At 37.4% G+C, this 15247-nt stretch overlaps 1 protein-coding gene across 10 annotated transcripts in view; it reads left to right on the top strand.

The window, feature by feature from the left end:
- The window catches only part of UBE2Q2 (ubiquitin conjugating enzyme E2 Q2), a 59741-nt gene that overhangs the window by 42426 nt on the left and 2068 nt on the right, over positions 1-15247 (top strand). For 6 of the 10 annotated variants that reach the window (XM_033190984.1, XM_033190980.1, XM_033190979.1 and 3 more), the window contains 3 exons: positions 6596-6644; positions 7090-7185; positions 13270-13336. The exons of 2 other annotated variants lie outside the window; for them this stretch is intronic. In XM_033190984.1, the coding sequence (XP_033046875.1) occupies positions 6596-6644; positions 7090-7185; positions 13270-13336 (212 nt within the window). The remainder of the gene's footprint in view (positions 1-6595; positions 6645-7089; positions 7186-13269; positions 13337-15247) is intronic. 2 more of the 10 variants (XM_033190978.1, XR_004432199.1) reach the window with 2 other exon arrangements.

Raw genomic sequence — 15247 nt, 5'->3', positions numbered from 1 at the left:
AGGTTATTTATGAAATGTTCAGTAGGCCCTCAAAGTATGAGCAGTTTAACTTGAGAATTTTCAAACACTCGGCTAATTCTATTATGTGACATAATCTACATTATGGTGATTAAAATCTAAATATATCCAGCCCTTACTTTGATCATTTCTATGGTTGAGGTAGTAATAGTTGTATTTAGGGTAAAAATATGAGTGACTACATCAGACTTCAGAACTTTCTCTAGAAGAGCTTTGTTCCTACAGTTATTTTTAGTTATATTTGCTTTACATGCTTATATATGTGTTTTGGGGGGCTAAAATCCTGTTAAGAATCATTTCTTGTAGTCAGAATACATACTGATTTGCTGTTGATACTACAGAATAGTTATTTGGGCATGGTGTCCATCTATAAAGCTCAGAGAAACAAAAAGTATGTGTGTTTTTTTTAACCTTAGTATTACATATGGATATGCTGAGCTCATTTTGAGTTCTGCCACATGGTAAAGCAATATAATTTTTATTTATTTATGTATTTATTTATTGAGACAGGTTCTCTCTTTGTTGCCCAGGCTGGAGTGCAGTGGTGCAGTCATGGCCCACTGCAATCTCTGCCTCCCGTGCTCAAGATATCCTTTCACCTCAGCCTCCCGAGTAGCTGAGATGCCACCATGCCCAGCTAATTGTTGTATTTTTGGTAGAGATGAGGTTTTGCCATATTGCTCAGGCTGGTCTTGAACTCCTGGGCTGAAGCCATCTACCCACCTCAGCCTTGCAAAGTACTAGGATTACAAGTCTAAGCCACTGTGCCTGGCCCAATATTGTTTTTTAAAATTATTTTATTATTTTTGTTCTTTTTTGTTTTTAATTTTTTCTTTAAATTTTATGTATTTCAATATTGTTTCTTAAGAGTTTACATACCTGACACCTCCAACCTAATCTTTGCCATAGCTCCCAAAATGTTAAGCACTAATACAGTTGTTGTTGTTTTTTTTTTTTCTTTTTTTGAGACGGAGTCTTGCTGTCACCAGGCTGGAATGCAGTGGCGTGATCTCGGCTCACTGCAACCTCTGCCTTCCTGGGTTCAAGCAATTCTCTTGCCTCAGCCTCCCGAGTAGCTAGGACTACAGGCATGTGCCACCATGCCCAACTAATTTTTGTATTTTTAGTGGAGATGGGGTTTCACCATGTTGGTCAGGATGGTCTCAATCTCTTGACCTCGTGGTCCGCCCACCTCAGCCTCCCAAAGTGCTGGGATTATAGGCGTGAGCTACCATACCCAGCCTAGTGATTTGTTAATAGATGTTTGTTTTGAGGGGATTGCAAGGTTTTGGGGAAACCAGGTTCAAAATATCTTTTACCAAAGGACTTCTTGGAGGCTTAATGCTGTTTTCTGTTTTTCCCAAAATTGTTTAATAATTTACACGATAGCATCTCAGAGGATGGTGTCCTCTGGCTTACTCTCTGGGAAATGCTGTTCTGTTGGAAATCCAGAGTTCTGAGTGATTCCCATGTGTTTGCTGCTGCAGAGCAGGAGATGCTGAAGGGATTCCTTTGTGAGCAGATGTTAGAGGTCTCCTTTTGACAGGTTGTTACAAAGTTGATCACAAATACACTATTACAGTGAGTGGAACTCCCAGGTTGGGTGTGAAACAGAGTTGTTTAGAATTGTGTACAGATTTATTTTGTTACTGTTAAAGCTTCCATAGACTGTTTTTGGATCAGGCAATAAAATTGCTATAAAAAGTACTTCTCTTGTCATAAAACCTAACAATAAGTTTCGGAAGTTGAATGTTAGGTAACCCAGCCAAGTATTTACATATACAAAATAAACACGAGACTGAAAAATAGTAAATTTTTAACTTTTCTCTTGCTCGCAACACCAGCCTTTTACTAGCCACCAAGTCATAGTTCTTACGTTTTTCATAGTTTAATGTTAAAATACCTTTAATGAAGCCTTTACTGATTGGGGAGAAACGACGTAACTATTGTGCTTTAGTTTTTTTTTTTTTTTTTTGAGGTGGAGTCTCGCTCTGTCGCCTGGACTGGAGTGCAGTGGCCAGATCTCAGCTCACTGCAAGCTCCGCCTCCCGGGTTTACGCCATTCTCCTGCCTCAGCCTCCCGAGTAGCTGGGACTACAGGCACCCGCCACGTCGCCCGGCTAGTTTTTGTATTTTTAGTAGAGACGGGGGTTCACGGTGTTAGCCAGGATGGTCTCGATCTCCTGACCTCGTGATCTGCCCGTCTCGTCCTCCCAAAGTGCTGGGATTACAGGCTTGAGCCACCGTGCCCGGCCTTTTTTTTTTTTTTTTTTTTTTTGAGACAGAGTCTCACTCCGTTGCCCAGGCTGGAGTGCAGTGGCGCAATCTTGGCTCACTGCAACCTACACCTCCTGGGTTCAAGCCATTTTCCTGCCTCAGCCTCCTGAATAGCTGGAACTACAGGCATGTGCTACCATGCCCAGCTAATTTTTGTATTTGTAGTAGAGATAGGGTTTCACCATGTTGACCAGCCTGGTCTCAAACTCCTGGCCTCAAGTGATCCATCCACCTGGGCCTCCCAAAGTGCTGGATTATGGCATGAGCCACCGTGCCCAGCCAACTATTGTGCTTTAGTTTTATGTGCTTATTTATAAAATTGTGTATGTTTACTCAGTATTCCCATAAGCATGGGAAAAGGAAGACAGGTCATTTTTTTGTTCAAAATCTTAGAGAAAAAAATGATCAAGGAAAAGATTTGGAAGAAATTTGCAAATTCAGAATAAATATATAAAAACATTTTTATCAGCCAGATGCGGTGGCTCACGCCTGTATTCCCAGTGCTTTTGGAGGCCAAGGCAGGTGGATCATCTGAGTCAGGAGTTTGAGACCAGCCTGGCCAACATGGCAAAACCCGTCTCTACTAAAAATACAAAAATTAGCTGGGCGTGGTGGTGGATGCCTGTAATCCTAGCTAGTCGGGAAGCTGAGGCAGGAGAATCGCTTGAACCCAGGAGGTGGAGGTTGCAGTGAGCCGAGATTGCCCCATTGCAGTCCAGCCTGGGCAACAGGGCGAGAGTCCGTCTCAAAAAAAATTTTTTTTATCAGAACATTTTAAAATGTGATTATAAAATTGACCAGTATAGCTTTTCAACATTTTATTGTAAGAATTCCAAGAATTTAAGTTTATGACCTTAGCTTACCACCTAGAATAGAGACAAATACATGAAGTTATGAATAATGCCATTTTCAATTTTAAAATCTGTTACGTAGTTTCTTAATTGATTCTTTTTTGCCACGGTGTTATTGTTATCATTATTCAAATGAATAATTTGAATAATAAGTCAGCTTGTGATCTACTCAAATAAATCTTCTGATTCCTAGTAAAGTGTTTTTCATTATACCAAATGCCAACTGTGTAAGAGGGGATTAAAAGTACTAAGTACTCCATTGATTATCAAATGCTAACTATGGACTTAATTTATCAGAGGTTTAAAGCAGCAAAGAGTTGCTCTGGCAACAGTGACCTGAAGACTTCATGAAGTAGGTGGGATCCCAGTTAGGCAGTGAAATGTGAGTGGGGTTTGGTCAGCTGGTGGAGGTTGAAGGAAAATGATTTACATAGGTGAAAAATAAACACAATCAGTTATCTAGGAAAGAGAATGAGATACTCAAAAGTATACCAGACCAGTTTGAGCTATAACACAAGGAGGGTAGGACTTACGTAGAAGAGTTGTAGGAAATAGTGCTGATGTAATATCTTGTACTTAAACAGTTCTGTGGACTGGTGACAGACCTCTTTTTTTTCCCTCTGCTAAGTAAACTATCACCCTGGCTATTCATCTTTCTGTATAACTGATTGAGAAATGGGAGTAACAGTAAAGAAACTATTGTAAAGTAAATCTGGTGACAGCAGAAGAGAATATGAGACACGTTGTGCTCACAGAGCCTAGAAGAGTGTGATAGTAGTTGAGGACCACGCTGTTGTCTTAAGAGTGAAGTGAGGAGAACCTACATTGGTTTGGTAGTCATTGGAATGGAAGGAGGAATGAAATGTGAAAGCTCATTGGAGGCAAAATCAAAATGGCTTGGTCTTCATAGTGAACTATTAAGTGAAGAGGAGGAATTATTTGCTGACTTGGGAAGAAGTAAAAGCTTGCCATTTCAGTCAGGGTAAAGCTTAAGCATTGTGTGATTCCAGATAGATTATTGAGCAGTTTTCTATGTATTTCATATCCCACATCTTCTAGTTATGACCCTATTTCTTTATTTCTTGACATAGCCAAACATTTTTTAAACTAACAGCTTTATTGTGATACAGTTTATATGTTATAAAACTCACCCTTTGAAGTGTACAATTCAGTGGTTTTTAGTATATTCAGAGTTGTGCAGCCATGACTACTACCTAGTTTCAGAACATTTTCATTACTTCAAAAATAAACCCTGTACTGATAGGCAGTCACTCCCTATACCCGTCTCCCCCACCATTGATTCTGGCAACCTCTCATCTAATTTTTATCTCTGTAGATTTGCCTTTCCTGGACATTTCATATAAATAGAATCATACAAAATATGGCTTTTTGTGACTCGTGTTTTTTACAGTGATTTTTAAGTGAAATATCCGAAGAGGCTAAGCTTAGGATAGTGTTTGCTGTACAACTTTGGCAACTGAACTTTTTTAAAGTTGAAAATACTGTATTACTGTGTCCATACATATGGCATGTTATCCTTAGATGACCCTTACTTAGATCATTAATGTTTTTTTCCCTAGTATTCTTGAACTGTCTCAGTATTCAGGAGGAACCCTTTGGAGGCAAAGAGCAGTAAGAATTTGGAACACATGTTGACAAAAGGAATGTCATTTAATACAGAAGTCGAATTGGCCACTTTTAAATGTCGATGCTGCTGAAAGTGTATATTAAGGAAAAGTTTAGTTATCTTACTTTTTGTGTAGGTACTAGAACTGCTCATCTTGTGTTCAACAAACATTTGTGTAGGTATTACGTACTTGTACAAATGCACTTTCTTTTGACCTGAAAATCCAAAAACTCCCTTTCTTCCCACCTCCTAAGACTCTGCATCCTCAAAGGAAGAGTGGGGTATCTTAAAGGAAAGGTGGTTGTGGTTGGATAATAGGTAAAATGTCTACTGTGTACTTCCTTTTCTGGAAACAAGTTCCTGTCTACCATCAGCATTTCCAAAATTTGAAGATCATGTGTGGTGTTAACTCATGAACCGATTATTAAGCTTTGAGCAATTGTGGAACCAAAATCTAAATGAGTACCTGGATCTTCTAATTCTGTTAAATCAGTGAGTGCACATTACGTACAATACTCTTTTAGCCCAGTAGGAGAGTTAAAGAGTGGAAGATAGATTTCTATGTTTCAGAAATAGAATACACAAAGAAAAAAAAAGTTAATCCCATGAGTCTTCTGAATTTAAGTTTTTGGAGAGTTTTTCTTTTAGGTTTTTTTCCCTTCCATTAATTTTTCACTTTGAAAGGTCCCAGGGTTTGGGCAAAGCAAGTGGGGAGAGACACTTGCTTGGATTCTCCAGGATGGGGGAGTTGAAGAGGACTTCTTTCTCTAATTTTATTATTAAATATTGTCACTATAACAATTATTAATGTTAGTGGTCTACAGTAAAAGTTCTTAGATGCCTTCTCTGCAAAGTAATTTGGTTAGTCGACACAAGGATGCCTTTGGTTAGCTGGAGTGGAAGATGTGCAGGGTAGACTGGTCTTGGCAAGTCTTCTGGGGGGAAATACAGCATTTGGAAGGGTAGGAGGCAGAAGGAATCTCAAACAAGGGAAAGGCGTGGGCAGAGCCCCAGAGGACAGAACAATTTGTGGTGGACTTGGTGTCCACATAGACCTAATCAGTGGTCTTAGCTTTTGTGTTTTCAAAATTACCACAGTTTTTGTTCTAAAACTATTATTCCCTTGATTTTTTTAGGCATGATATTTATGTATTTTGAAATTTAACATTAAAGGAGAAATGAAATTTTGAGAAAGATAAAGGTTAAAAAATCATTACCTAAATAATGATTTTCTAATGGGAGATTTGGTACATCCCCAGAAGTTATCTTTGGTTCAGAGAATAGTCTTCAGGCCTAGAAAGAGCTTAAGGAATTCCAGAGAGGAGCTCCATGGTCAGAACCATTTGATTCTCACAATGGAATGGGTAAAAACAGTTTGAACCATAAAGCCATGCAGATGTTCATAGCATGGATAGGATAAGGTCACTGTCACTGTCAGGGGAAAAACTCTTGGCTGTAACATCATGGTAGAGTTTCAGATGTAAAGAACACGGCGAATGCCATTTAAGGAAACTGGTTCTTCTGCCCCTATTCTTTGGAATATTTAGGGCTAAGTTCTTAGTTACTGATACCATACAAATCTGAAAGTTTTATGTTCTAAGAACCATTAGAAAAAATTGACTAGAATTTCAGAGGGATTATATTAGTGTGATAACATTAGAATTTTTATGTTACCCATAGTCCTATATCCCTAACAACTGTTTTCATGTTTGCATGTTATTTTCTCATCTTGTATGCATATTTTCTTGGTAATGGCACTTAGAAATTGTTTAAGGAGGAATAATTTTCGAGAATTTTGTATGACTCCTTTTTTCTTTTTAAGGTATGTATTGGGTGGAGGAGCATTATGTATGGAACTTCTCACAAAACAGGTGACTTTTTTCTTACGGTACTCCATTTTCACCCACAATTTAGTGTATTGATCATGTAAATTAGATTGTAAGTAGAAAATTCTTTAGTAGCTCCTACTTTTAAAGAAATTTTAGTTTATTTTTAAAATAGCTTCTACTTTCAAGAATGAAAAGGTAAACCAATAAAATGACATTGTACTTGCTGCTGAATCTATGCTAGGATAGGCATTAAGAGTGACCTTTATTTAAGGTTCTAATTTGCTCATGTTGGGCACTTAGAACATTGGTTTGTTGTTTTTTTTTTTTGGTGAGATTCTGGAAATGTTCCAATTTTACTTTTTCCCCTTGACTATAGACTTTTTAACACCGATTTGCTGCTGTTGAGTTACATACCATTTTGTTAGGCCTTCCCAAGTGGGAATCAGAAATACTGCTGTATTTTAGAGATATTTTGTTCTTCCTGTAGGGCTGGAGCAGTGCCTACTCAATAGAATCAGTCATCATGCAAATAAATGCCACCTTAGTCAAAGGTAAAGCCAGAGTGCAGTTTGGAGCAAATAAGGTACTTTTGTTAAGAATTTTACATAAACCATAAGATATATTTTATATTTATGAGCTTTCTTCCTGTCTTGACTTAATTCTTTTTTGAGATAGTTTCATTTTCATTTGGTTTGTTTTCTTCTTGTTACAAAACTGATCTATAGAAAATAAGGAATTATAGGAAAATTAAAGATACTAATTGATAATCACTTAATGATATAGTATCTGTTCTTTTAGTCTTTGTTATATTTGCTGTAGATAAACATGTCTACAGTTGTAAACTTATTAATGGTATGTATACTGTAGTAAATTAAAAATTATATGTACTTTAAAGTTTTAAAAAATAGAGTTCATGTTATAGAACTAATTCCTGGTAAGCTTTTATGTGCTAGGCTCTAGTCTTTTCATTTATTTATTTTTACTTTTTTTCCTCTGTGCCTATTCTTACCAAGTTTTTTTTTAATCTTTTACTTTTTATTAACTCTTTCAATCCTCTTAATAACTTAAAAAGTAGATGCTATTATTATCTGCATTTTGTAGATGAGGTAACTGAAGCATACAGAAGTTAGACAACTTGTCTGAGGTGACAAGTGACAGAAAAAGGATTGGAGCCAGACAGTCTGGCTGCCCTAGGCCCAATCAAGGGGAGCTGAGAGCAAGCCATGGGACATAAGGATGTTGTTCAGGCTGGTTTTCAGTTAACATGAAACATAGGCTGTAACATTAATTTTAGGACATAAGTGAGACAGCCTTCCAAAACCAGAGGTTTGTTACCATGACTTTTAACAATTTGTGGTTTAAAGGCAAGATGGTGCTCTCAGAAGCTTCCATTCACTATGGAGGGAATGGTAGTTGAGTTAAATAGTGAAATCCTGGAGCACACAGTCTTTAGGGCAGCTTCTGACCTATTTCTATGGTCAGTGAAAGGCATCTGTCTTTCTGCTGCCCATAACCTCCACTTATTCTCACATAGAATCCCCTAAACTGTGATCACATTCAGATGAGAGATCTGTTTTGTTTTTTCCAGGGTAGGAGAAAGTGAGTCACTACCTATACTAAGCAGTCTAGTCTCCTGTGTATAAATAAGCAAGGTTGGGGAGCCAGATCTCTTGGAGAATCTCAGGATTATACAAGATGGTAAAGTGGTCTCATGTTAGTTGCATCCACAGCTCTCATCAGAAGCAGACACAGATACTTTTTGTAGGAAAGCATCTCTAATTTAAGCCTGTAGGATTCCCAAAGATTAAAAGAATTCACTCCAATCATAGCATTCAGGTAGTCAACCCAACATATTTGAGAATTGTCAGAAATAATAAGTAATAGATATATTTCCCAAAGACAGTAAGTTTTGGAATTATCAGATACAAAACACATACTTCAGATATTAGAATTGTGAGAAAATAGTTACATGTGAAATCTAAAATAAAGAAAAAAAGATGGAATCATAAAATTGAGCAAGCAGTAAGACCGCCAGGAATGATGAGGAAGACCTGAAAAGAAAATGGATGAAATAGAACTTATAGAAATAAAAAATATAGATGGGTATGGTGGCTCACGCCTGTAATCCCAGCACTTTGGGGAGGCCGAGGCAGGAGGATGGCTTGAGCCCAGGAGTTGGAGACCAGCCTGGGCAACGTGGTGAGAACTCGTCTGTACAAAAAATACCCTCCTCCACCCTAAAAAACAATTAACTGGGTATGGGGTACCTGTCTATAGTCTCAGCTACTCAGGAGGCTGAGGTGGGAAGATCACTTGAGCCCAGGAGGCCAAGGCTGCACTGAGGCATGTTCACGCCACTGCACTCCAGCCTGGATGACAGTGAGACTCTGTCTGAAAATAAAGAAAAAATGTAACTGTTGAAATAAGAAACTCAGTAGATTAAATATCAGAAGAGAATTAATTGATTAGATGATTATCTCAAAAAAATAAGTTAGAATGTTACACAGAGAGACATGAGGATAGATGATAGGGCAGAAGTTGGTGGGGTTGGTGGGGAGAGATCAGAGTGAGGTCTAAAATATGTCTTAGTGGAATCCCAGGAGGAGATATTAGAATTATACTAGAAAGTGAGAGAAATAGAAATTCTAAAGGGGATAGAAACAAGTCTACATAAATCAGTCATAACAAATGTAAATGGACTAAAGTTACCAGTTAGATTAAAAATCCAGCTGTTTTAATCTTTATATTTATATTTAATCTTTATATTTAAGATATAAAGGTACAAAAAGGTTGAAAATTTTTATAAAAAAGAGTGATAAAGATATGCCAGTATACATTAACCAAAAACAAATGATGTAGCTTTAGTATCAAACAAAATAGGATTCTGGAACAGAAAGCATTAGTAACAATTTGATGATAAGTCTGTTAATTAGGAGGATATAGCAATTTTCATATTTTATGTACCTATCAAAATAGCCTCAAAATACCCAGGAAAAACTGATAAAACCACAGGGAGAAGTTGACAAGTCCACTCTCATAGTTGGAGATTTCAACATACCCTGCATACTACTAGTCAGATAAACAGAATGCCCATATGTAGATTTGAATAACCAGTGAACAGGCATGGTATAATGGACATAGACCTCTGTACCTAATAATTAGATATAGATTGTTCTCAAGTATTTATGGACTATGGGAGAAAAATTAATTATAAATCCATAAAATCAGAAGATTTAAAAACAGTTGGTACCATACACACCATATCATTTAAATAAGAAGCAGTTAAGGTTAGAAGGCAATAATGAAGAGATTAACAAAAAGCTATGTGAATTTGGAAATTAAACACAGTTGTAAATCATGGTTTTAAAAAGTAAAATGAAATTTTAAAATGCTTAGAATTGAACCATAATTAAAATACTAGAATTCAATCTATTCCTCTCTCCCCTTTTCTCCCTCCCTCTTCCTATCAGGAACATTGAAGAAACTAATCTTTTTCAATGCACACCTCAAATACTGAAAAACAGAAAAGGACAGATGTCATTTTCTGATCTTAGTTACATCTATAAGTTAATAATAAAACCAGAAAACAGGTATTTCTTTCTGGAATTTTATAACTCATGCAAACAGCTCTTAGGTCAAACAGGGCTTCAAAATTAAAACTGCAGAATATCCTACAGAATAGCAATAATGCCATCATTACTTACCAGAGACTAAAGGAGAGCTCAGAGGAATGTTCATTGCCAAATCCTTATGCCATTAAGAAAAGAATGAAAATGAATCAAGCCTCTAACTGATTGCTAGACAGGACAATGAAAAACCCTGAAGGAGGCCGGGGACGGTGACTGACTCCTGTAATCTAGCACTTTGGTAGGCTGAGACAAGTGGATGACCTGAGCTCAGGAGTTCAAGACCACCCTGCGGAACATGGTGAAACCCATCTCTGCCAAAAAAAAAACCACGAAAATTAGCTGGGTGTGGTGGCGGATGCCTGTAATCCCAGCTGCTTGGGAGGCTGAGGCAGGAGAATTGCTTGAACCTGGGAGATGGAGGTTGCAGTGAGCTGAGATCCAGCCACTGCACTCTAGTCTGAGTGACAGAGCAAGACTCTGTCTCTTAAAAGAACCTGAAGGAAAGCAGAATGGGGAAATTATTAAAGATATACAAGCAGAAATCAGTGAGTTAGAAGAATAGGAAGGGCTAGACCCACAGTACAGTAAAGCCTCTGCAGAAACATTTGTTTAAACTGGGCGTTTGAGTACCTTGCTACTGATATTGAGACTGGGGAAGGCCAACATTCTTATTTTCTCCTTGTGTTTTGGGTGGTGGGCAGTAGGGTTGGAAAGTGACTACTTCACAGTCATTTGGGAATTTCAGGGTATATATATTTTTTATGTACAGTTTGTTTCTGAATCTTATTTTTGTCCTTTTTGTGAAAATACTAAAAAAACCACTTTTTCATTAATGTTAAGAAAAATGTGTTACTATACATTTTATGTTTATTAGGTGCATTATGGCAGGGCTATACTATTTTATTTGTGTGTGTGTGTGTTTTGTTTGTTTGTTTTGAGACGGAGTTTCACTCTCATTGCCCAGGCTGGAGTGCAATGGTGTGATCCTCGGACTCACTGCAACCTCTGCCTCCCGGGTTCAAGCAATTCTCCTGCCTCAGCCTCCCAAGTAGCTGAGATTACAGGTGTGCGCCACCATGTCCGGCTAATTTGGTATTTTTAGTAGAGATGGAGTTTCTCCGTGTTGGTCAGGCTGGTCTCGAGCTCCCGACCTCAGGTGATCCAACTGCCTCAGCCTCCCAAAGTGTTGGTATTACAGATGTGAGCCACCGTGCCGGCCGGCTTTACTATTTTAAAGAGCTCTAGACGTTGAAAAAGACTACCCTGTAGAAAAATAGGAAAAGTTCTTCCATAAATTTAACATGTTAAAAAAAATAGGAAAAGGGTATAAAAAGTCTGTTTACAGGAATAGAAATAAATGATTCATGAACATATTGGAGACATGCTCAGTCTCACTCAGTAATAGAAATATAAATTAAAGCCGGGCGCGGTGGCTCACGCCTGTAATCCCAGCACTTTGGGAGGCCGAGGCGGGCGGATCACAAGGTCAGGAGATCGAGACCACAGTGAAACCCCGTCTCTACTAAAAATACAAAAAACTAGCCGGGCATGGTGGCGGACACCTGTAGTCCCAGCTACTCAGGAGGCTGAGGCAGGAGAATGGCATAAACCCGGGAGGCGAAGTTTGCAGTGAGCCGAGATCACGCCACTGCACTCCAGCCTGGGCGACAGAGCGAGACTCCGTCTCAAAAAAAAAAAAAAAGAAATACAAATTAAAACTGTACTGGGAATCCATCTAGTATATTGTCAGAAATCTACAAATATTTGAAGCACTGCACTGGTGAGGCTGCATCAAGGCACTCTTACGGATGGCTGGTGGGCAGACACATTTGTGCAGTTATGTAGAGGGCAATTTAGCACTATCTCAAAATTACTAAGGCATGTATAACTTTTGACCCAGGAGCTCTACTGTAGGACATTTTTACCAGTACTCAGCAGATATAGGTACAAGGTTGCTCATGGCAACATTATAACAGCAAAATACTGACAACCTGATGTCTACCAATAGGGGACTGATTAAATATTTGAATATGCATGTAATAGAAATATTTCAGTGTTTAAAACAGGTATGTTCTATACTGATTTGGAACATTCTCCAGGATATGCGAGATGAGAAAAGGGGCAGACCAGTGTCTGTAGCATGCAACTGTTAGTGAAGGAAAGCCGGGGACAATGGCTAATAACAGTGGGCTGTACATGAGTATTTTTGTATAATCTTAAAGAAGGACATAAAAGAAATTAGTAATAGTGGTTAACTTGTGTAGAGGAAGGGGGTTGAATGGGAGGAAACTGAGTGTTTAGGGTACAAGTAGGAGGGAGAGTTTCACTTAGGATGTAGACATTTTTGAGTCTTGTGCTGTGTGAATTTATTATGCAAAAAATTCTGCGACATAATATAGTGGATAGATGGGTACCACTATGGAGAGTGTTCTGGTATATTCGAAGTGAAGATATAGGTTGGTTGTATGGTGACAAAATTAATCCTAGATTTGGCTCGTTAAAAAGATGGTATATTTTTATCAAAAGAGGGCTCCTTTAGTAAGCCAGGTGGCAATTACGACATTCTTTAGATTTCTAACTTAAAATGTCATTCATATGTATAGTCGTGGAAGCTTAATATTTTCTTATCTGAAAGTAATATTTTGTAGTTATTTTTAAATTTTTATTTTTAAAATAGAAGCTACATGAAGAACGTTTGAGTTTCATTAACATCCAGATAATCCTTTAACTTGATTCAGCAATATGGAGACAGACTCTAGAACCAGAAAGCTTTGTACTTGTCCAATGGTAGGAAGACTTATAAAAATGAACTGTGAGGCTTGTTGATTTTTATTGGGGTACAATTTTGGTTTTGTTATTTTTATAAAATTGTAGAGAATAATGAACTTGAGAAATGAGGCTATTGAGTTAAAATTGTTTTTGAAATGGAGAGTCAGTTTCCTGTGTTCTTTTAAGCACAGTGTGATGCATTCATAAATTTATTGTAATAATTTTCACCTAATTACACTTTTGATTTAAAATGTGTAATTCTCTTTCAGAATCAATATAATCTAGCAAGAGCCCAACAATCTTATAATTCCATTGTACAGATACATGAGAAAAATGGTATGTTTAATTCAATAAGTGTTTATTGCCATTTAAGAAGTTTTAGATAATGTATTAATATTTACCGTTTTATTTTTGTTTTTGCTTTAGTTTCTTAAAGTACTGTTACCATAGTGAAAAAAACCTGTGCTGCATACAAAAACCTTTATTTATTTATTTTATTTTATTTTATTTGTTTATTGAGATGGAGTCTCGTTCTGTCCCCCTGGCTGGAGTGCAGTGCTGCTATCTTGACTCACTGCCAGCTCTGCTTCCCAGGTTCATTCCATTCTCCTTCCTCTGCCTCCTAAGTAGCTGGGACCACAGGCGCCTGCCACCATGCCTGGCTAATTTTTTTGTGTGTGTTTTTAGTTGAGATGGGGTTTCACCATGTTAGCCAGGAAGGTCTTGATCTGCTGACTGTGATCCGCCCGCCTCGGCCTCCCAAAGTGCTTGGGATTACAGGTGTGAGTCATCGCACCACAAACCTTAACATTGTACTTCAATCAAAATTTTTGTATCCTATACACTTGGCCTAGGTATCTCAGAGTCAGAATCAAGATTTTTTTTTTTTTTTAGTAGATTAATACATGACTCACTTTACTTACTTGAAATCAATGGTTGTAGGAATTGAGTTAAAGGCAACTCTTTATAGATGGAGTTCTTGTTGTTACAACTGGAGTGCAGTGGTTGTTTATAGGTGTGATCATAGTGGACTGCAGCCTCAAGCTCCTGGGCTGATGTGATCCTCCTGCCTCAGTCTCCCCAGTAGCTCGGACTGTAGGCACAAGCCACCATGCCTGTAAAGTATTCTTTACTTTGCTAGAAATGTGTCAGTTTGTGACTTAAGATTTGTGTTTTGTGCTCACTTATTTTAATGACAACGCAAACTTGTCACTTTTTCAGTGATTGCTTACTTACGGCAATAGTATTCAAAACAAACTTTTCAAGCAGAAGAGAGAAACGATAAAATTTGAGGACAAGGCCAGGTTTTCATAATAATAATTTCTAGCACACAAAATTAGTAGATCCAAAGAAACCTGTGTACTACTTTGATACTTTATAGATCTTGGCATATTCATACTGTTCTAAAGTTTCATACTAAACAGTACGTAGTCTAATTTGCCTTTTTATGGAGAGCTTAGGTTTTTGTGGAGCCTGGAAAACAGATTTCTTATTTTTATTTCTTAAACATTACAACTGGCATTTTAAAAATATTTATAGAAAATGCTGTATTTGAGAGTGTGTGAGTATGTGTAAGCTTAGCTGTGATGAAAGAGTAATAGATTCAGAATCAGGAGAGATGACTTCTAGGGATTTTTTTAATCTTAAAAAATTTTTTTTCTTATTTGTAAAAAATTGACACATTATACTTACTGTGTACAAAGTTTTGAAGTATACATAATTGTGGAATGACTAAATCTAGCTAATTAACCTAGGCATCACCTTACATAGTTACCATTTTTATGGTGAGACACTTTACATCCACTCTTAGCATTTTTCAAGAATACAGTATATTGTTAACTGTAGTCACCATGTTGTACAATAGCTCAAGATGGATTCTAGTCTGGCTTGCTACTAACTCTGATTTTAGGCATCATCATTTAGTTACTGCACCTGCTGCGATGGCTTCCTTGTCATTGGTGAAATGATGTCATGGCTCTGATAACAGTCCAAGTTTCTTATATTCTAAATTGCCAGGATTGTGTTTGGGGAAATAAGTACTTTCCATGAGGCTTACTTTCAAGTATAGAACTGAAGTGGAATAAAACATTCTTTTAGTCTAATATTCCACAGTCATCTTTAGCTAGAGATACCATTAATACAGAGCTTTTGTGTTGAAAACTCAAGTACAATTTATTCATAGAAAATAACTTTCTGTTGTGAAATAGCAAAATGCACTGTTACCAATCCAAGTATAAGTTTAATTTT

Source organism: Trachypithecus francoisi, unplaced genomic scaffold (genome assembly GCF_009764315.1).
Source record: "Trachypithecus francoisi isolate TF-2019V2 unplaced genomic scaffold, Tfra_2.0 Lachesis_group3, whole genome shotgun sequence".
NCBI classification, from domain to species: Eukaryota; Metazoa; Chordata; class Mammalia; order Primates; family Cercopithecidae; genus Trachypithecus; species Trachypithecus francoisi.
This window is presented reverse-complemented; position numbering and strand designations above follow the sequence as displayed.